Source organism: Triplophysa rosa, linkage group LG5, assembly GCF_024868665.1.
Source record: "Triplophysa rosa linkage group LG5, Trosa_1v2, whole genome shotgun sequence".
Classification (NCBI taxonomy): Eukaryota; Metazoa; Chordata; class Actinopteri; order Cypriniformes; family Nemacheilidae; genus Triplophysa; species Triplophysa rosa.
Window position 1 is genome coordinate 9,858,078 of NC_079894.1, and position 22,221 is coordinate 9,880,298.

Here is a 22,221-nt window from a genome sequence, read left to right on the forward strand (position 1 = left end):
CCCCTTAGAATTACAGAAAAGATCCTAGTAAAGAAGAAAGTAATTCATAAAGCATCTTAACCCTTAAAAGAGCTCTTAAGGTCCAAAATTTTAGGAGTAGCGAGGAGGACTTTTAAGAGACTTAAGAGTTTCTTTAGCAGCAGAGAAAATGGACGAAACACGAAAAGTGAGAAGAAATGTGTTGCAATGCATGACAATTTCCATATTACTTTTAAGGTTTATCAGTTTTTTTATTTTTATAGTTTTTTTGTGTGTTCAACTTTTGTTTACCTTGGTTTTGGTTTTCTTGTATAGCTGCTTTGATGCAATGCAAATTGTAAAAGCGCTATAAAATAAAATGACATTGAATTGAATGACAGTGAGTTAATAAGACACAACACATTAGATGTTTGTGACCGATCCTATTAGAGACACGCTAACATCTCCAAAACAGCGCAGAAATGCCATAGCGCCAGAAATCACTACATTAAAATATTTAGCAACTGGAGAAATGCAGCTATGCAGCAGAAATGATTTCTTCTATAGTGATCACACAAATAATTACAGCACTTACAGAGACTTATTGTGTCACTGTTCATTTTCTATCAAATACGTTGACATTAACAGCATGGTAAATAAAAAAATAAAGAATATATGTGTGTGTATGTGTGTGTGTGTGTGTGTGTGTGTGTGTGTGTGTGTGTGCGTGAGTATGGTAACGCAGAAAAAAATGACATGCAATTTCAAGCCTATACTTAAAAGCGCTCTTCTTCCTTCTTGGCCAACCAACCAATCACAGTCTTCAAAAGACATAGCAACGGGGTCAGCCCCGCCTCCTCACTAAGATAAAAGTTTTTGTCTTTTCCTTGCTCAGAGTTGCTCTCAGATTGATCCTGAATCACTTTTAAGCTAAGACTCCTACGTAGAAGTTTTTAAGCTAAATTAAGAGCTTTCTTAGAGGATTCTTAGAAGCTTTAAGAATACGGGCCCAGATGTTTACAGACATGTGTTGCCTCCTTGAGCATCATTGTCTGTTCTTTTTGAAGCCTTTTATAGACTGTTTCATTGGATACACGTGCATGGCCCAAAAGTTAACATCCGAACTGTGTTTGGTTATAATATAACAATTTATTTTATATTTAATTTATATTAATATTTTATTGTAAATGATAATAAAACTACTCAACAGATTCTTTGCGGAGGTCTACTGGAAGTTAAGTTGAACGTTTGTTTATGTTGTTGCCGCTGAAACCGTATAGTGCATTGTATATGTGACTTTTGAACAAAATATGTATACATTTAGTTACAGTTATTAGTTATTTTAGTTATAATTTCCTTACTTAAATAGGTGTTGTGGAGCTTTTTCGGGTACTTAAAGAACAACAAAACTGAAAAAAAAAAAACACTGAACATTTTAGATTTATAGTCTGTATTTCCCATGAGACTATCCCAGTATTAAATATAATTTTCTTATCCACACTATTTTTTTCAGAGCGGCAGTTAATCAGCATCCTCACATCCTCTTAGTGTGTCCCTCTCTGTGGTCAGTGTGGCTTTTCATACATTGTATGTTCTTAAAAGCTGGAAAAGTTCAGCTCAGAAACTCTCATAAGCCGGTCATTGTTGTGAAATCTACCCATTTGCTTGTGTAGATTAAACTCCAGTGCTGCGTTGAATCTTTGATAAAGGTAGTAAGAGGTGTGGAGTTTTGGGGGGAAGGGGATGGGGTGTCAAACTGTGTGCTTAACAATCCCATTATGATGGACTCTGTGAAATAGAGAATCAGACATTTGGCCGCCCTGCTAAATACCAAAGCCTGCATGGCGCTGTTGGGTACTGAGGGGCTCATGTGGGGTCTCCTCTAGGGCCTCTCTGAACAGAGCGGAGTGGTGCAGGAGGAGCAAAACGGGAACGGGTTCTTGCAGTAGCCACTGTTACGACGGTGGCTGCGCCATTTTCTACCTCGCTCGGCCGAGCAACATGGCTGGCCTGTTGCTGCAGCTGACCTGTCTGGTGCTTCTGAGCCTGGTCACTGATTCGTCTCAAACCCAGTGGTTCAGGCTTCTGTGGGGCCGAGAGAAGACCCCACCTGCTTCAGCTGTCACTGCACCTGTACCCACCACAGCAGCACCAGAGGAGAACACAGTTCCCGTCCTCCCGACCTCCTCTCCTCCACCCACGGGAGCCAGCAGAGCCAAGAAGCCTCTCAGAATGTACAAAGGTGGTGAGTGTGGAATAGGAGATGAAACTGATGCTGGAGCATATGAGCATCTATGCATTTAGACACATTTAGTTTTTATCTTCATTGACTGTAAATGTATTTACTTTCCTTGAGGATTTCATTCATCTGCTTTGGGTAATGAACCGACAGGAGGGATTTGCATTATTGTGTGTCCTTAGCGTATTTGTTGGTGGTGGCTTATCCAAATGTCATTTGGAGTTAAGATGTGCAGTTAGATCATTACCGAGAGTAAGTTTAACCAGAGAGTTTATCAGATATTAAAGAGCAGCTTAACTCAAAAGGTTTCGAATTGTGCCACACCGTGTGTGTGAGAGATCAGCCTGGTGTACGGCGAGTCCGCTTTCCTCGGATCCCCCATCACATGATATTATGATAATAGGATTAGGCGCAGGGGGTTTCTGGACTGGAAGGAAATTGGGGTCGCTTGATGGAGAGTCGTCGCTGGGCCACCTGCTGATTTTAGGTAGAAAGAAACAGGGTAAAATGACCCCTGGGGTACAGACATTTTCTTTCATTAATGTCTGGTTCATCTGAATGAAGTGTGCAGCTATTAAAGCAACACTGTCTCTGTTTATAAAAATTAATGTATATGTTGTGATACGTTGCGCTATTTTTTGTAATACAATTTAAGAAGGTTGGTCTTCAGCTATGACTTGTACTAATGCATTGCTAGTGTTTTGGGAGCAGACTGTAAACTGCAATTAAATCAATATAAAGAGCTTGCTCTGTCTTCCTCTGGTGCAGGGGCGGCTTAGCATTTCGTCTTATTGCTGTCAGATAGATAGAGTTTGTTGGAAGCAGCAGTTCATCTGACATTTTTCCTTAACATTATTATTAGACTAAATATCATTTTGTAACAGTAATGCTTTCTTGATGTTTCCAGTTGGGTGGTCATGAGAGGGTTTTACTGTCTCCAAAGAGTTTTAAGAAGAGGGCTTGCAGACAAAATGAGGAAAAGGATAATTGTTTCAATTTTGGTTTCCTTTTTTAGTCAGAATATGTGTGATTTGAGGTAATCAACTGATGCGATAACACCTTCTTTAATAAAAATCACAATACATATTCTTTGGACAATATTTTATAGTTTCAGTGGATTTTAAAGGAACAATACTGGGTTTTTAGGAGGATCTATTGACAGAAATTCAACATAATATACAAAACTATTTCTTCAGAGGTGTATAAAGACCTTACATAATGAACCGTTAAGTTTGTAATACCTTAGAATAAGCTGTTTATATCTACATACAGAGCGGCCCTACATACATTGAATTCGCCGCCATGTTTTGTAAAGCAGCCCTAAACGGACAAACAACTCTACAACGCGCGTTTCCTCTCCCCTTCGGTATAGTGGTGAAATGGATCGCGGATGATCCGTACGGATCGTACTCTACGGTTCGGATGCATGTGACCCGCGGATTAAATGTAAGTTTATTCATCATTGAGTAAAAGAGTAAAACGCACGCTCTCTACAGTTGTAGCGCCAACATGCTCTCGCTCTCTCTCTCTCTCCAGTATCTGGATGAGTACAATATTAAAGCGGTACCAGATAAACAATGACGCTCAAAACTGCTCCGTCACACAGCTAATATTAGAACAAAAACAACAACATATCTTGATTCTAACAAACAGAAAAACCAATGTTACTCACATACTTATCCGAATCAAAGCAACCTCATCGGGGGTGATTTTAAGACGATCTTTCTCTCCAACAACTCTCTGCTGGAAAGTACCTGCATATAGGGCTGTCACGATTATGAAATTTGGCTGACGATTAATTGTCTAATAAATCATTGTGATTATGACGATTAATTGTCTGTTTTAGAGCTTTGACTTTTAATTCTCATAAATTTTTTATTCAGCTTTGAAACGACCATATTGTTCTGAATATAAAGACTATGTTATTTTTCTTGGTAATACATAGGAAAAAATTTGGTCATCATACTTAAGGTTTAAGCTTTTACCTGTCAATAATACAACTGCCAAATACTTGTAAATTAAGTAAATTGATCAGGAGTGAATTGAAGCCACCATTAAAATGCTATCAGTCATAGAAAAGCTTCTAGTCTGTTTTTTTGTCACTTGCAAGACTACAATAAAAGTTTACTTCTATGTTAATGAGATTTTGGCAGACTGGTTTTCACACTGAAATAATATTAAATTGTACTGCAGGTTATTTTTTATGGTATATGCTTTAGTTTTTTTTAAGTGATTGTGTTTTGGTTGTACATTTTACAAGTATTACCATGCTTTAGTTACAATATATACAATAAAATATGCAGATGCACTACAGACATTGCTCATTCTACAGTCTTTCTAATGCCCACATGATCTCTTCCCTGTGTCAACATAAGAACGACATCTTTTTGTACTGTGGTGGCCACCGTCATGTTTGGACTGAGCGATCCGTTGCAAATCTATAATACATCGCTAGTGGCCCCTGTAAATCAAAAACTGCGCCTTTAAAGGGAATGATTCATTCCCTAACCTTTTTCAAAACTCATTTTTTATGTTCCATGGAAGAAGTAACAACATAAAGTAACAAAAGGTTTAAACAACATAAAATAATGAAGGACCTAATTTCTAGTCTTTGAGCACTTTTCCACCATCGCGCCGAATCGTTCTCGTTGCTTAATCGCTCTTGGTCTAAAGGGGAAAGTTCAACCAAAAATAAAAATTATGTCATTATTTACTCATTATTTACTATTTAAATTATTTACAACATTTTTATTTTTGGATGAAGTATCAGTTGTTCCTTTACTGAAATGAACCTTCAAATAGAGTTTAAACAGTCATTTTATGTAAACTATACTTTCATGTAATATGTGATTTCAGTAGCAATAATTTGTTGCTATAACCACTTCCTTTACATTTTATTTCAGAGCGAGGATCTAAGGGTCACCTGGTCCTCACAGAGCTAGTCGGTGTTCCTCTTCCTCCCTCTGTGTCCTTCATCACTGGCTATGAAGGTCTCCCCGCCTACAACTTTGGGCCTGAAGCAAATGTTGGTAGACTGACCCAGATCTTCGTGCCTGAGCCCTTCTTCAGGGACTTTGCCATGATTGTCACCCTCAGGCCCTCCAGCTCTCGGGGAGGGGTACTATTCGCCATCACCGATGCTTCCCAGAAAATTGTTCATCTTGGGTTGGCCTTGACGCCTGTGGAGGATAAAACCCAGAGGATCTTACTGTATTACACTGAGCCAGGGGCTGCTGAAACCCAGCAGGTGGCTTCCTTTAAAGTACCTGACATGACACAGCAGTGGAACCGCTTCACGTTGACAGTAGAGCAGGAGGAGGTCCGGCTTTATATGGACTGTGAGGAGTACCACAGCGCCCCCTTGAAGAGAAGCCAGAACCCACTCAGCTTTGAACCCAGCTCGGGCATCTTTGTGGCGAATGCGGGCAGTACTGGTCTGGAGAGATTTGTGGTAGGTTGCTATTTTACATTTCCGCAGAATCAGAAACTATCTCTTGATGTTTTCCCTCGTTTAACCACCATGCTAAAAATACCACTGAACAGTTACTGGACCACAATGTCAATTATGTAGACATTTTTTTATTATGTGCAGATCACTACAGTGCTTTATACAAGAATACACATGTTATTTATAGTTATCTTATCATTTGCCTGTTTTAAATCTTTTGAATTTATTGTCAAGTCTTGATGTGTGTGACTGGAAATCTGTAGGGTAAAAACTGGCTACTTCACAGTTTTAAAAAATGATCATTAGCTTTGCCCTCATAAAACTTACATGAGAATATACTGGAAAATATAATGCATTATTTTAAATAATAGGTACATTTCTATATACTGGAACCAAGTGATTAATAAACTGTATAAAAAAATGACATGACAATTCCTTATTATTATTCAATATACAGTAATATTATAATATGTTTCTACATATTTTCAAATACATGTTGAATGATTTAATATATTGACAGTTAATATATAGGAAAATATGCAGCCACAGGAAAAGTTAAGAGACCATTTCAAAGACCATTTTCAGTTTTTCTGAATGTACTATTTGTGACCCTGGACAACAAAACCAGTCTTAAATAGCACGGGAACATTTTTAGTAATCAGCAAAAATACATGGTATGGGTAAAAATTTAGGATTTTTCTTTTTGCCAAAAATCATTAGGATATTAAGTAAAGATCATGTTCCATGAAGATATTTAATAAATTTCCTAATGTATATGTATAAAAACTTTATTTTTGTGAGTGGATGGCCTGCTACAGTGCCTCAGATTAACAACTTCAAAGGCGATTTTCTCAGTATTATGATTTTTTTGCACCCGCAGATTCCAGCTTTGTAAATAGTTGTTGGTCCGCCAGATAGTGTCCTATCCTAACAAACCATATATCAATAGAAAGCTTATTTCTTCTGCTTTCAGGTGGTGTAAAAATCTCAATTTCGAAAAATTGACCTTTAAGACTGGTTTTGTCATCCAGGGTCACATTTATAGGAAATGTGTTTAAGTAAAATGATCATTTTTGTTTCATTCTGTAAACTACTTACAATATTTATCCTAAATTTCAAATAAAAGTATTGTTTCTATTTGCATTTATTTGCAGAAAAGAAAGGTCAAAATAACAGAAAAGATGCTCTGTATTTTTTCAGACCTCATATACTGCAAGGAAAAAAGTTCATATTAATTTTTAAGCAACAAAACAGTCATATACTGTATGTGCATCGATTTAGGAAAAGTTATATATTATAAAATATGTTTTATGTAATAACCTTAATTTAATCACAGTTTTCATGTGTCTTGTCATGCTGTCAGTCTTTCACAGTGCAGTTGGATGACTTTGTCACTCCTGAGGTTTGACTTTGTTGAAATTCAACAGACTCTGGACTGTATATGGTATCTTAATTTTTTTTCGTGGCTGTATTTTCTTCGCGTAAGAGTTGGTCAAGGTTTTTCCACCTGTAGAAACTTAAGAGATGACTAAGCACAAGTAAGTAAAAGCCAATGTGCTGTCATCACAAGTTAGAATAATCATAATCATAAACCAACTTGAATATCAAAATATAAAATGTATTAAATATCAATGCTTATTATTTTTCATGTATTGACGTTTTGCATTTTTTATCTTATTCTCTTTTGAACAGAAACATTAGTTGACTAAATTAATAATTAGGCTGAAAAGACAACTTTGCTCCCTTGGTCCCCTTATATTGTATTTGGTAGTGGTGGTGGGGGGGTCTGTTGTCATTGGAATGACTTGAAGAAGGTAGAATCCTATCACCACGTCTACAGCATTTATTTGGTAAAGCATTTATTCATGGGTTACAAAACGGTTGTTGTTGCTGTACTAAGTACAGCATACCATAAGAAATGAAAGAGAATTTAATTGTTAGTCAGTGAGGCATGGAGCAGTCATTGAGGAGCTACTTGTACAAACAAAAGTGCAATTACTTTTTCAATGGGGGAATTCAGGTCTGAATGAGCAGACTTAAGTTTTTGTTGTTGAGTTTCTATTTTTATTCCACCTCTCCAGTTTCAATAACATCATTGAAGTTGTTGTGTTATTACACATTATCTGTAAGAGTTTTAAATTAAATTTCACCTGTCACTGTTTTAGTTGACATTTCATAATGCCTTTAATAATGAAAGTAGCTGATGGCGATCATAAATCTCTGTTGTGATAAAAGTGTGGCTACAAGAACCCATTAAATACTAATGAGTACAGCAGGGGGGAGTTCATCTGAAAGTAAAAAAAATGTATTACCTTCCCTTAAGCACGGCTGGCACATCACAGACCCCTGGATATATCTGTGCTGTTGTATTCTAAAAGCTATCTGCTGTTAGAATGAAAATAAGAGCAAAACACATCACTGCCTGCATACACAGGAGCTTAAAGCTCCAGGCAACGTGTATTTAAGAACATGATTGCAATATCATTAATCCACTTGGCATTCTAAAAATATACAGTGCCATCTTTTTACACAAATAACTATTACATTTTTATGTTTTTACGTCTAACTCGTATGCCCTTTTTCTTCCGTGTTCTCTTTTTCTCAGGGGTCCATCCAACAGTTGGTAATAAAACCAGACCCCAGGGCAGCCGAAGAGCAGTGTGAAGAAGATGACCCTGGTGTAAGTACATTCTTATTACCCTGAGTACTACTTTCTTCATAAAGTTTTTCACTGAAACAGATCACAGTGCAGCATTCACATTGCTATCTTTGAATCGCTATAGTCTCTGAGCTGGTAGTGGATACTCAAGTCTGATGGCATTATAAATGAATGACTTTCTGTCGCTTTGTTGCTGTTAATCACTGGTAGTGTGAACAGGGATTAATACACATTAGAGAAGCCTTACATTAGCTGCTTTACCACTGTCAGCCAGTTTGAACCAGGGCTGTCATCTTGTCAATCCGGGCCAATGGTGTGAGAAATCGAAATAGTCAAATTTCTGATCACTCACAAATAGAACCTTATATACAAACGTATATACAAGGTTAGTTCGTTTCCTAAAAAAGTCCCCAAATGTACACAACACATTTTAAATAAGTCACAGAATATAAATATGTCAATAACTCAGTTTTGACAAAAAATGTCAGATAGACTCTTATAATTCTAATAAAGAGAATCGTAATATAGTAGTCTTTAAAAAGTATTTATGATTGATGATTGGCTCTTTTTACTATAAGTGGGACTTCCTTTGCTAGAGCGGGCATATTGGATCATTACACATGGTAATAGAACTGCTAATATCTATACCCGGTGTTCCAAACGGGATAACTTCACTGCGGAAGACACTACAGAACTCAGGCACCAAAGCATGCTCACAGATCAGTATTGATATACTGTATATTAGTATGTGCTTTAGTGATGCTTACACTAACAGCACACACTGTATAATCTCAGCATTAGTAATTGACCCCACTTCATTTCCTAACTGGCCATATAGTTCCAAAAGTAAATGGTGGACCAAATAAATTGCTTGGCCTTAGGCCCTGTGAAAGAAATAAGGAAGCTCAGAAAGTGACAGTGGGGACAGAAATGATCTTATCTACAGTGTATAGTATACATATAATACTGACTTATTTTTTCCTATTACAGTACATTGAAGGAAAAACATTACTTAGTTCAGTTCACCCAAAAATGAAATTCTTTTATCGTTTAGTATTCACCCTCTTGTCATTCAAAATCTGAGTTTGTTACTTCTGTAGAACACAAAAGAAGAGATTTTGATGAATGTTGGTAACCACACGACATTGGACCCATTGGGTGTAACTCTTGTTGAGCTGATACGCCCTCTTGTGGTAGAGTCATCTCTGAGGTACATAACAACAGTTTCACTATGCTTGTGGTTGCAGGCCTCAGGGGACAGAAGTGGTGATGGTGATGACGAAGAAGAACAACAACAAGGCAGACATGAGGACATCTTTGGTGGGACAAACAAGAAAGAAAATAAAGAAAAGGTTTAAAAGCTTCTGCTTACACACATCGGGCACTATTGTACACCAGGCGCAACGCGGGGCAAGGCGCAGCGCAAGTGTTTTTGCTAGTTTCCGCCCGACGCAGTTCTCATTTTCCCGTCCTGCGCTGCGTTGTTTAAATAGCAAATGCATTTGCGCTCATTTGTGCACCCATGGGCGTGTTGGTCTAAAAAAGTGGTGTACTCAGGCGCATTGTTGGCGCGTTGCTATTTTGAGGAACTGAAAATATACTGTGCCATAGACCAACTCAAACCTGGTCTAAAGTCTAAATTAATATATATTTTTTGTTTTAAAAAAGAGCGCATTAGTAGAAAATGCGCCTCTGTGCGGGTCCACGTACATTGCGCGTTCACTTTACTTATTACAGCAGCACACAAACATGCCAAATATAAAAAAGAAATGGATTACAATGTAAAAGATTATTATTGTGTACATAATGATAAAAATCCAGCTTGTCATGTAGATGATCTGCTCGCGCGCTTTAACCTCACGCACGAGCAGATGTGTCTCCTCTCTAGAGAAGCGTCCAGTCTTTGCTCTTGCAAATTCCGCCGTGTAAGTAGCGAATCCGCCATGGCGCGAGCGCAACTGGCTCCGCCCAAAAAACACCCATTACTCATTAAGAGGATAGGTGACTTGAAAATTAAAATTCTGTCATCATTTATTTACCCAAATGTAATTCAAAACCAGTATCAAAAAAAGACACTGGAAGAGGTGTTAGGGAGACCAGCAGGGGGTGCTCACCCTGTGGTCTGTATGGGTCCTAATGCCCCAGGTTAGTGAGGGGACACTATACTGTAAAAGCACCGTCCTTTGGATGAGACTTTAAACCGAGGTCCTGACTCCCTGTGGTCATTAAAGATCCCATGGCACTTCTGGTAAAGAGTAGGGGTGTGACCCCAGTGTCCTAGCCAGATCCCCTCCACTGGCCCTTGTCAATCATGGCCTCCTAATAATCCCCACCCTCTGAATTGGCTCTATCTCTCTCTCCTCTCCGCCTATAGCTGGTGTGTGGTGAACGCACTGGCGCCGATGTACTGTGGCTGCCTTCGCATCATCCAGGTGGATGCTGCACACTGGTGGTGGTTGAGGAGAGACCCCCCCCATATGATTGTAAAGCACTTTGGGTGTACAGCAATACACAGAAAAGCACTATATAAATGCTTCATTCATTCATTCATTCATTCATTCATTCAGTATATGACTGTATATTTCTGTGGAACACAAAAGAAGATCTTTTGAGAAATGGCAGTGGTTTTGTGTTCATACAATGGAGGTCAATAGAACACAATGATGTTTTTTACCAACTTTACTCAAAATATCTCTTCTACAGAAGAAATAAACCAATACAGGGTTGGAATGCCATAAGGTTGAGTAAATGTTGGAAGAATTTTCATTTTTGTTATCAGAGGCATCAAAAGAGTTTAGATTCCTCTTTCTCTCCCAACTCTTGACAACAGTTTTTCTCTGTCATTATACATCAACAATGCCCCAGTTTTAATCCCTAGCTCTCAACTTGCTCAAGAGAAACAAATAATATTAAATAAAATGTAGGATTAGACACACAATTTCAAAGGCAATTTATTTAGATCAGTTCTAATTGTTTCTGTTGGTGTGTTATTGTATATTGCATGCAGCCACATGGGCCCACCTCTCCAGTACAAGCTCCACCTACTCTGTCACCTGAAGTGGATGAAGGTGACTTCTCAGGACATGTGACCCCTGTAGATGAAAGGCTGTTTAGAGGTAAGAGTGAAAGAACTAATAGCATTGGTCAATGACATTGATTTTTGAAATACTTACGGTAAATGGCTGTTTTGTGTACTGTATCTTCATACTGATTACTAGCTAAACTTAAAAAAGATGAACGGTAATTTTAACATGGTCTTAATATGATTATATTATGCATTGTTTATTAATTCTTACCTTGCAGGGACCTACAAAACAGAAGTAACGAGGGAGAGCAGGGATGTAAGTAGCATGAACTGTTTGCAGTTAGCATTGTCAATATATTCATGTGTGATGCCCTTATATAACGAATAAAATGCAATCATCTTGAATTTTCAAGTACATGTTTTCCACTTTTCTAGGGTTCTGGCCGGGGGCATAAAGGGGAGCGTGGAGAACCTGGACCTCCAGGTCCTCCTGGACGACCTGGACCTTCCTCCCCACCCAGACATGCAGGTCAGCCTGGACAGAGAGGCCCACAAGGTCCAATGGGCGCACCGGGACAACCAGGCAGGCCAGGAAAAGATGGGCAACCTGTAGGTTTTCATTATTGTTGAGTATGAACTAATCAACATTTCTCTACAATTTTTGTGAACCTGTGGGAAATGCTTAGATCTCTTAACATTTAGCTATAAACACAATACATTACTGTACACCTCAACTGTTTTTCTAATGTCTGGCCTATGTTTTACAGGGAAGCAAAGGTGAAGAGGGTCAGAGAGGACCACCAGGAAGTCCAGGACTATCTGGAGAATCTGGAATCAAAGGGGGAAAAGTGAGGGAAAATACAAATGTGATGCTTCCAAATGTATTGCATGTGATCCTTTACAACATACAGAGTGTTGTTAAAGCCTTGAAATGCAATGTTAGTAAGCTGCTACTTTGTCCTTCTTTAAGGGTGATTCTGGAGTAGGTCAGCCTGGACCACCTGGTCTACCAGGACTTCCCGGACCACCAGGGCAATCCAAACCAATTAAAGTTCCAGTGAGTATACTGCACAAAACATGTGGGTTTAGTCGCTGCGTTGAAATTGTGTTATATTACTGCCACTTGTTGCCAAGCATGTGATTTGTAACGTTATTATTTCTTAGAACGATGTCTTAGACTGCTGCAGATCAATTTTTCTCTTTTCAATCTATTTTCTGTTTTTCTTATATAAAACTCAAAACGTTTAATGAAAAAAAAAAGTTTAGTAAAGTTTTTTTCCACTCTTATTGTCAGTATGGATTTGATGCTCTCAGTTCTGGATTTGGAGAAGTCGACATTGATTCTGAACTTCTTAGAGTGAGTAAAATTGCTTTTGCCACATGCTGTATTTAAAGTACATAAATGCATGGTGTGCATTCAAGTAGAATAAACAATGCAGATTTATCTCTATGATACAAATCTGATATTCTAGGGTCCTCCTGGTCCTCCAGGGCCTCCAGGAAGACCTGGACCTCCTAACAACGCCTCAGGAGGAATAGTCCCTGGACCCCCTGGCTCACCAGGTGTTCCTGGCAAAGATGGACGAGATGGGCTTATCGGGAAACCTGGACTTCCTGTGAGTATGTTTTCTTCTGGCTCAAAATGGTGTTTAAAAGCAGTTGCCACAGAAAAGCTCATTTCACATTTTATTAGAATTCCTCTTTAATCTACTCGTCCTGTTGGTCCTGTCATCTCACATTCACATCCAATGTTTAATGCACACAGACAATGGAAAATGAAGCACCATGAAAATGATTAGACCAGCTGATCAATTATTCATTCCTTATTAGGGCTCCTCAAGAACTCCCAGTGCTGTTAAATGATGGTTTCACCACAGTCAATAATTCATTCTTCTTTCCTTCTCTCTGCAATTTCCCAAACCCTGTGTCATCTATTTGAGGACTGGTTTAGTGGGTCTTGTGCTATCTCTGGGTTTGGCTCAGGATTTGGTAATGAACAGGCATTGCCCTTGTTCGTTCGTGAACCAGTTGAAAAAGACAGCATTTTCTCTCCAATAATGCCACTTGTTTCTCTTTTGCCTGAATGCGAGATTTGAGTAATGTTATAATGCTATATTTATGCGTTCGTCTGTGAATATATGTGATGTGTGCTTGAACTTTCTCCTTTATGAAGTCTTCAACCAACTACTAACCAAAACCTAATCTTCACACAAATTTGTGACATGGGGCTGCTGTATATATCTACTATTCTAGAAGTGTTATACTACAGTATACATTGCATGTTTTAATGTAGGGAGTATACAGTACCCATGTATTTCATTTTAATTTGTAAGAATGAGGCACGCTAACACAAAAAATATTAGTCCTTAGTAAAACATTAATTTTTCATGTAATATTTTGTACCCACTGCTATGCAGTTTAAAAGTATATTCTGATATACTTCAGAATATCGTGGAGCTGCAAAACTGATGCTGTACTGAATTTTCAAAATGTTGGAAAAAATCTGTCTTTTTAAATTGTCTGCTTTACGGTTTTGGCAACGTTGACACAGTGGTATGTGTGATATGTAGTGATATATGAATATGTTCTTTTTTAATTTTTTGTGCTGCGTAATCAAATGCAATATAGTGCAATTTTATACAGAATAAATGGAAGACATATAGTCAGACATATAGCTGCTTGAACGCTGACTTCAAAGACTTCACAGTATTTAGTCACATCATAAGCAGCTGTTTTGATCTATTTCATCTTTAAAGGGTGTTCCTGGTCAGGAAGGAACTCTTGGACCACAAGGAACAAAGGGAGAAAAGGTATGAAAATGATTACATCTTGAAGAAAAAAACTCCCTATAAAACTGTTTCAAATTCAACTTCTGATGACTTTCTTTCATAGGGGGAACAGGGAATAAGAGGACCCCCTGGACCAAAGGTATATTATTGTTATGCACAATACATTGAAAATGTTTTATTCACAATACATACAATTCGTTTGATGTTTGGACTCATGTGGGTACGTGAGAACATATACAGCATAAAGCACATACAGTGAGGTTTACTTGGAAAATCTAGGATTCAAAATCAAATAGTAACATAAACAGGAAATAAAGCTAAAAATGCCTGTTTTACATTGTTAAAAATATTTTTTTCTATGAACAGGGGGGAAATGGTGACCCTGGATTGAGAGGGCTTCCTGGCCCAATGGCGCCTATAGGACCTAGGGGTGTACCTGGACCACCTGGCCCTCCTGGTCCACCAGGCAACAGCTTTATGGTAAACACTTTGACTTAAAAAAAAAAGCAAATTGTAATCTGTTGAATGAACAGTTTAAATGATCATTGAGCCCATGTGGGTCATGTAGCTGGTACATGTTTTGGATAACCACATGATGTTCCACATCAAAGACTTTGTTTGATTTAGTGAGTCACTCACACAGCAAAATATGATATTAAATTAATCTAACCCAACAACCCTAAAATGTTACAGTAAATCAAAATCCAATCCCAGTACTAAATAGTACTATTTAACCTCACATAAAGTCCAACTTTTCTTTTTATTGGATATATTTACATCTGTATTGAAATAAACCAATAAAAACCTTTTTCCTTCTCAAACCAATTGCTGAATTTCAAACCCTTAATAGAGCTGTATTGATTTAGAGGTAATGCCAGGTCTTCAGAAACTCTTTAAATGTCACTTTTCAGATTAAGCACACAACTATTTTCTTTAAGCCTTTTTAGGTTTTGTGAAATGAGGCTTTTGAATTGGTGTTTATAAAGCTAGTCTAATGAAAGATGCGTTAACCAACAGGACTTGGAGGGATCCGGTGAAAGCTCATTATTTCTTGGGGCAAGAATTTCGAAAGGCCACCAGGTAAATTTACAAGACCATCAAAACCATTTTCAAATTCTATTCACACATCAAGGTTGATTCAGCAAGTTATGAAACACTAGCAGCAGTTCTATCGCCTAGTCGGAGTATAACCTTTCTACCTTTATGTTTGTATATTCTCTTTTTATTTTTAAGGGAATTCCTGGGCTTCCTGGCCCACCAGGACCTCCGGTTGGTTTTGAAATAAATCATATGATGTTCTATATGACTTTATCTTACTTTAACTCAAACGACAAGTTAACCAAGTACAATTTAACAAATGAAACTATAGTAAATGTAACTAATATTTGTGTGCATGTGTGTGTGTTTGTGCATGCATAACCCTAACCCTACTTAAAAATGATCCACAATAGTAAGATAAATCTGATTAAAATTTCTCTTGGGGACTTTTAGGATGTCATAATTTGTACTTGTATATTCAAAAATGTTTCTATTGAAATTTGCAATCAGCTTTATATAAAAACAAAAGAATTTTAGCTAATTTAACAAAGTGTGCATGTGGGTGTAAGAGAGATCTCCACTTATTTATTATGTATTGAAATGTCTATTCTACTTCTTTCTTGTAGGGACGTTCTGGTGTTGGAGCACCTGGTTTGACTATAAAGGTCTGTTAAACTACAGGAGAATCATAAGATGTATAGCTGAACGTAATTATGCTAAAACTCTAAAAAAACAGTTTTGTTTAGGTTCACAATGTCTTGTTTAGTTTTCTGTATGATTTCTGTTTAATTATTCAGGGTGAGCGTGGAGCCCCAGCACCTGATGGAGTACCAGGATTAGACGGGTTACCTGGAGCCAGGGTCAGTGTTCTTGTTTTCTTTCCTTATTCTGTGTATTTCATCCAAGCAACACAAGAAGAAAACAATTCTATTATATACAGTAATTTCTATATTTCTATATTTGTTAAGAGGTCAAACAATAGTCAATACTGATATGATATGTACAAGTACATTGAATTGATTAGAAATAACAGTAATAATAGGTCAGAGTTATATTATGAAAAAATGTTAGTTGTCCTCTGAGACTGTAGTAGTTGTGGCACAATAAAATGCTGTTTTGTACCTCTTGCTGTGAACAGGGACCGAAAGGAGAAAAGGGCAGTCCCGGACAGAAGGTATGAGGCCTTCATTGTTTGTCTGAAAATATCATATGAGGCTTATATTATGAGTAGTTATGTCCAGTGGTAAATCGTGTTTTAGTGGTTAATATCGATACTTGTGTGATCTGCGGGCTAATGGACCTTTTTCACGTTTCCGGGTTTCTCAGAAGCGGAAGTCGTCATAGTTGGGTAAACTTCTATAGCGGTGAATGGGAGACTACCACAAATATATTTTTTGCACTCTCTTTTGGTCAAATAGCAAAAGAAAAACTCAACAATAGTGTTTTCACTACTTTCAACAAAATGAAAAAATAGAGAGTCTGATAACGACAGTCAAAAGAGAATGATGTTAAATTTACTGCGACTTCCATAGATGCTGTATAAGAAACACCCTCACGTTAGCGTTAGCGTTAACTATTTTTTGTAATTTGATGTAAAGGTAATATAATACAAAGTATAGTGTTGTACAGTCATACATTTTTTAACATGTAAATGTAAAAAACTTGGGAGGATTTACGATGCTGATGACCGTTGAACACTTGTGAAAAAGGTCCATATAGGATGTAATCATATCAAGTAAGCTGTATTCATATACATTGAAAAAATACATACATCATACATTTCTCATTATACATTAGTAAATAATTATCAATTAAAACAATTAGCAAATTAAGAAAATTAGCCAAGTGGGCCAAATATCTGCCAGTATACTGGTTTATCACTAATCTTGATGTACTGTAACAGTAACACACTGCACTTAACTTCTAGAAAAGCCGCAGGGAAATTTAAGTTAGAGTTATTTATTTGTTTGTTTGTTTAATTATTCATTTATTTGAGGCCTAACTCCCATTCCTGCCATTATTCACTGAACTGCCTCAAGCTCTGATAGACTGAATAGAAACTTAACCTTTTTCAGAATCAAATTTCTCCAGAATTCCTTTCAGCTACGGATTTAATGCAGACATATATTTTAAAATATAATTATGATCTATAATATAATTATATGGTTTGATGATAGCAAATGAGATACTGTACTTTGGATATTGTTCTCTAACTTTCTAGCTATACTATTAGTAGGTTTTGGAACAATTATCTAACATATGTCATGCTTTAAATTTGTGATGACACTGTCATACTTCACATTAGAATGAGTGTTAGTTTCACTTAAGTCTTGTATGGTGCTTAGTTTTGATGTTTTACTCTATCGTAATACTGTAAAATCTTACACAGGGTGAACGAGGTCGTGATGGACTGAACATCACAGGGCCACCCGGGCCTCCTGGACCACCTGGACCAATACAAGACATCCAGCATGTACATATTAAGGCTTAACATGCTTGCCTGTTATTTTCCCAAATTAACCTTGTATAGATATTTAGTTTGAGGTTCTAAAATATGACTTTATTTCTCAGCTTCTTAATAATGATCCTAAGGTCCGAGGACAACCAGGCCCTGCGGTATGTAAAGCTGCTCTCTGTTTTCATATCCTATTCCTCCAACTCTTTATGTACTAATAGACTTCTCATATTAATTAGGATTAGTGGGGAGATCTAAGTCTTAGTCAAGCCACCTCCATTGGCTTTCAATCTGTTTTGAGAAAATGTCATTTTTAACAAAAATATGTTGATGCTTTTTTGTTTGCTGTGTGTGTTGCAGGGCCCTGACGGCTTACCTGGCAGAGCAGGATTCCGTGTACGAATATCCTCCATCTTTGCCCTATACTTTAAGATGATATACACAAATGATGCAAAAACACTTACCTTAGAAATACAATGATTTACGTACCCTTGTTTAAATGAACATGTTTTTACTAGTTTCAGTCTTGCAACATTTTGATACTTTGTTTAACTTGCAATGTCCTAAAATGTTCATAATTTCGTGGTTGTTACAATTTTGGTTTTGTATAGATATTTTTAATGAAGTTATTAAATTCTGCTCATTTTGGGTTGTAAATCTGCAAATGAAACGTTCTGTTGAAAATCACATATTTTAATGAACAGGGCCCAAGAGGACCAAAAGGTGAAATCGGGTTTCCTGGTATTCAAGGACCTCCAGGATTGAAGGTGCGGGTTACAAAAGTGATCAAAAGCTACATAATATCAATAATGCTGCTTTAACATTATGCCAGAAGTACTGTACAGTAATTACACAAAGGCAACTCAGAGATTCCACTTTGAGATGTTCACATCTTCCGACCAAACAATAAACAGTTTCTATAGAAACACTGATAAGAACAAAATGACTTTTATATAGCACATATCCGTACAGTATATCACTATATTGATTTATTTATGTTTGTACTTTATATAAAAACCGCACAAGGTAAGTGGCTATGTTAAAATGGCATATTAAATATAGATATATGACTAGATCCAAACTAAATGCTGTTGCCCCTTTTATGCCATTACGGTCAAGTGACAGTAGTTATGATATAATCATTTTGAGTTCTCATTTGTAATTACATGAATGATTTAACAAGTCAAAAACCATTAATTACAACATGATGTTAATACAGCATTCCCAATTCTATTCTGCCATTATGAAGATTATATATTTTCATATTATTTTCTAATGAGGCTTTGTATTTTTATGGATTGCTACATCAGAGCAGCCGCTTATTGCAATCTAATGATCATCCTGTATGGATGCTTTAAAGTGCCATAAACTAACATTTTACAGTACCTGCTACAGTAGATACTAAGAACTCATACCTCGGAACACAGAACCAATTCTTTTATTTATATCAGAACAGTAGACATATTTCACGTGTTCTGGAAAAGCAGAGTTTTGCACAGAGAACGTGTGGTTGAAATAATGGCCGCGGTCTAAATTAGCACTTGAAATGAATTCCAGCATATTTAATGAAATTTACATCAAACAGTCATTTAATTTGTATAGCACATTTAAAAACAACACACATTGGCCAAATTGCTTTACAGACCCAGAATTGCAATTAAAACATAAAAACACGACATAAAACAATAAACAAACACGCCCACATAGCTACTAATGGATAAAAGCATCAGTGAAAAGATGAGTCTTTAACAAAGATTTAAAAAGCTCGATGGAATCGCAGCGTTTAACATGTAGAGCAAGGCTGTTCCAGAGACGCAGTGCAGCCACCACAAAAGCACGATCTCCCTTAGATTTGAACCGAGACTTTGGAACTTTGGAGACTTTGAGAGAAGATCTTAGGGGTCTCGCAGCACAATGATACTGTAGAAGATCTGAGATGTACACTGGGGCAAGCCCATGAAGACTTTTCAACACGAATAAAAGAACCTTGTATTTGTACATGTTCATGTTCACAATTAATTGAAAACATTTGAATTACGTACAGTACAATAATTTATTATATATCACTCCATAAAGGGAGAAAAGGGGGACCCAGGTGTATCCATAGCTGCTGATGGCTCTTTAATAACAGGGCTGAGAGGACCACGAGGACCAAAAGGAAGGAAGGTAAAAGACTATTTACTTGAAAAAACTTGAAAATATTCATTTTTTTTCAGTGGTCTGACATTAATATTACCTTTTTTTACAGGGAGACCGAGGGCCACCTGGAGAACTTGGGATTATAGTGAGACGCACACTGTCCTTTACCCCACACACATACAAAGATCATGCATACAGGCAAATTATACAATATTTTTCTTTGACCTTCAGGGCCCAGTTGGACCACCAGGACAAAAAGGAGAATATGGGATTCCTGGTCGGCCGGTTAGATTTATTTATGTATTATACGTATAAATAACTTTCATCTCATAAATGTTTTATTATTTCCACTTTCTTATTGCACCCTGGAATTTCTTTTTTAGGCTCGGCCTGGACTGATTGGAAGGAAGGGGGACAAGGGAGATGCTAGTGGTCCCCCTGTGAGTAATTTACTGTGGGTAAAATTCACCGGCAGAACTTTCGCACGGCTATAATTTAGTACGGAATCCAGCATCTTATTCACTAATCACCCACAATCCAGTTTAACCATGTGCTTCTCTATTATTGTCTTGCCCCCAGCATTTTCAAATGATGAAATTGTCATTTTTACAGTGCAACCCCACCTGCTTTTCATGACAATTCGGCTTATTAAAAAATGTGCTTTTCACAATATCAGCATTGGTTGGCTGGTGCAATTTTAAGTGTGCAATTACCGCCTGGTGAAAGCAACTTACGAGATGTTTTTGTGCATTTTCAATGAATTGTGACAGCAATGCACCATATGTAGTGTTAGCATTTTAAAGATGCTAGTTGTGATGGTGAATGATGACAAATTTGCCAGATGCATCCTCCACAACATACAGTGGTAGATACATATTCATTTATTAGATGGGGAATCAAGTATATGCACATTATTTTGACTCACATCGTTGACCTATGTGCATCTTGAAGCGGCCAAGTGAAAACGCCATTGTTCCTGACACTAAGTGCACTGGATGTAACAGAGCGGCTGAGATTTTAGCGGAAATACGTCATCGCTCCATGTGCATATAACCCATTGTGCTCCCTATTTTACGCTATTCATAACCTATGATATGCATCAATCCTACAGTGACCCAAGTGCTATAGTAACACCTTGCAGATAAACAATGCAGTGGTCACAATTCATTCTTAGTAAATCCCCCTCAGTGTTGTTTGTGCCACTATGCTTTCCTTGTCTTTATTAATTAACATATAACTGTGTTTTAGGGTCCACCGGGTCCACCTGGACCTCCAGGTCGAATAATTGGCCTCAAAGGAGTAAGTATGATTTTTTAAAAGATTTACAGTACTGAAATAAAGTGAGCAAAGTGTGGCTTTTCTGAGCTTACAAAGTGTAATTTTTACATCACGACATCATTCTGCTTTGAAGACAGTTTTGCCAGTTCCTCCTAGACCGCACTGCAAAAAACCTGTAAGTGAATGAGTGAAGTTCTCTGATTGGTGGTTTGGCTCGGGTGTGACGCATGGCATTCTGGCTCAGCTCCTCTTTTTAATACACTAGCCTCGCCTCCTTTACTGTCTTTAGGTTCCTTTGATTTACGCCTGGGTCTTTAAAACAGCATAGAGCAGGCCTAATTTAAACTGTTTTTAAATAATTGCCTTATGCTGCCATTCACAAACTCTGGAAAGTGGTCATGGTCTTTTAACATACGTCATCTCCCACAAGCATGTTGCATGAGCTCTAACCACTGGGCTCAGCAGTGAATTAATGGTATCATGGAATCTGGTGTGCTGTGTAATGTCACACTAACAGTATCAGTATACTGACATTAGCAGGCATCATTTTAAGATTTCATATACAAGAGCTTTGTCCTCATTTTATTCTGTCCAAAGCTTCGTCTAATTTTATACGAAAAAATCTTTTTTTTGCAGATCAACAACAGCACTTCACAACAAGGTATATCTACAAAATTTTACATAACTGTAATCTGCTTGTGACTTATTTTGACACGTTTTAAAATTAAAAACATTCTGCTCCTGAAACTTCATCCTCTGCCAATGTGATATGGCTATATAGCGTTTATTTAGGTTATGTATAATATGCATAGGGTCCGTTTGTATTAACAGCAATTCCTTGTAACTGCCATATTAATTCTTTACGGTTAACGGTTAAAATCAAATAAAGAGATGCATCAAAATTACATACATTTTCTCTATTAAAACAGATGAAGGAGAGTCATTAGGTGTAAAAGGGGGAAAGGATGATGTGGGATATCCAGTGCTACCAGAAGCTCTGGGTATAGTAAAAAATTAACCAGGCAGTTTTTGTATAGTTGGACAGTCAAATTAATATAGTGACATCAAAATACTTATAGATTGGTCTCTGTGACAGTAACCCTGTCAGCCTGTTATATTTATCCATATGATCTTTCTCTCCACAGTGTCTATGTTTCCTAATGGTTTTGTGGTGAGTATACTTTCTCAGTATC

General features: G+C 37.3%; 1 protein-coding gene across 6 annotated transcripts in view; it reads left to right on the top strand.

Moving 5' to 3' along the window:
- Positions 1-22,221, top strand: part of col15a1b (collagen, type XV, alpha 1b) — a 41,474-nt gene that overhangs the window by 14,739 nt on the left and 4,514 nt on the right. For 2 of the 6 annotated variants that reach the window (XM_057334890.1, XM_057334891.1), the window contains exons 1-32: positions 1,950-2,203; positions 5,101-5,648; positions 8,251-8,325; positions 9,552-9,656; positions 11,312-11,420; positions 11,608-11,645; positions 11,765-11,938; positions 12,097-12,177; positions 12,300-12,386; positions 12,624-12,686; positions 12,802-12,945; positions 14,086-14,139; positions 14,222-14,257; positions 14,485-14,598; positions 15,136-15,198; positions 15,352-15,387; positions 15,783-15,821; positions 15,954-16,016; positions 16,295-16,330; positions 17,546-17,629; positions 17,728-17,772; positions 17,972-18,007; positions 18,316-18,378; positions 19,688-19,777; positions 19,860-19,895; positions 19,982-20,035; positions 20,134-20,190; positions 20,999-21,049; positions 21,162-21,203; positions 21,665-21,689; positions 21,958-22,029; positions 22,174-22,199. In XM_057334890.1, coding sequence (XP_057190873.1) covers positions 1,960-2,203; positions 5,101-5,648; positions 8,251-8,325; positions 9,552-9,656; positions 11,312-11,420; positions 11,608-11,645; positions 11,765-11,938; positions 12,097-12,177; positions 12,300-12,386; positions 12,624-12,686; positions 12,802-12,945; positions 14,086-14,139; positions 14,222-14,257; positions 14,485-14,598; positions 15,136-15,198; positions 15,352-15,387; positions 15,783-15,821; positions 15,954-16,016; positions 16,295-16,330; positions 17,546-17,629; positions 17,728-17,772; positions 17,972-18,007; positions 18,316-18,378; positions 19,688-19,777; positions 19,860-19,895; positions 19,982-20,035; positions 20,134-20,190; positions 20,999-21,049; positions 21,162-21,203; positions 21,665-21,689; positions 21,958-22,029; positions 22,174-22,199 — 2,790 coding nt within the window. In that variant the 5' untranslated portion in view covers positions 1,950-1,959. Of the gene's footprint in view, positions 1-1,949; positions 2,204-5,100; positions 5,649-8,250; positions 8,326-9,551; positions 9,657-11,311; positions 11,421-11,607; positions 11,646-11,764; positions 11,939-12,096; positions 12,178-12,299; positions 12,387-12,623; positions 12,687-12,801; positions 12,946-14,085; positions 14,140-14,221; positions 14,258-14,484; positions 14,599-15,135; positions 15,199-15,351; positions 15,388-15,782; positions 15,822-15,953; positions 16,017-16,294; positions 16,331-17,545; positions 17,630-17,727; positions 17,773-17,971; positions 18,008-18,315; positions 18,379-19,687; positions 19,778-19,859; positions 19,896-19,981; positions 20,036-20,133; positions 20,191-20,998; positions 21,050-21,161; positions 21,204-21,664; positions 21,690-21,957; positions 22,030-22,173; positions 22,200-22,221 lie in introns of those variants that run through there. The other 4 variants (XM_057334895.1, XM_057334893.1, XM_057334892.1 and 1 more) reach the window with 4 other exon arrangements.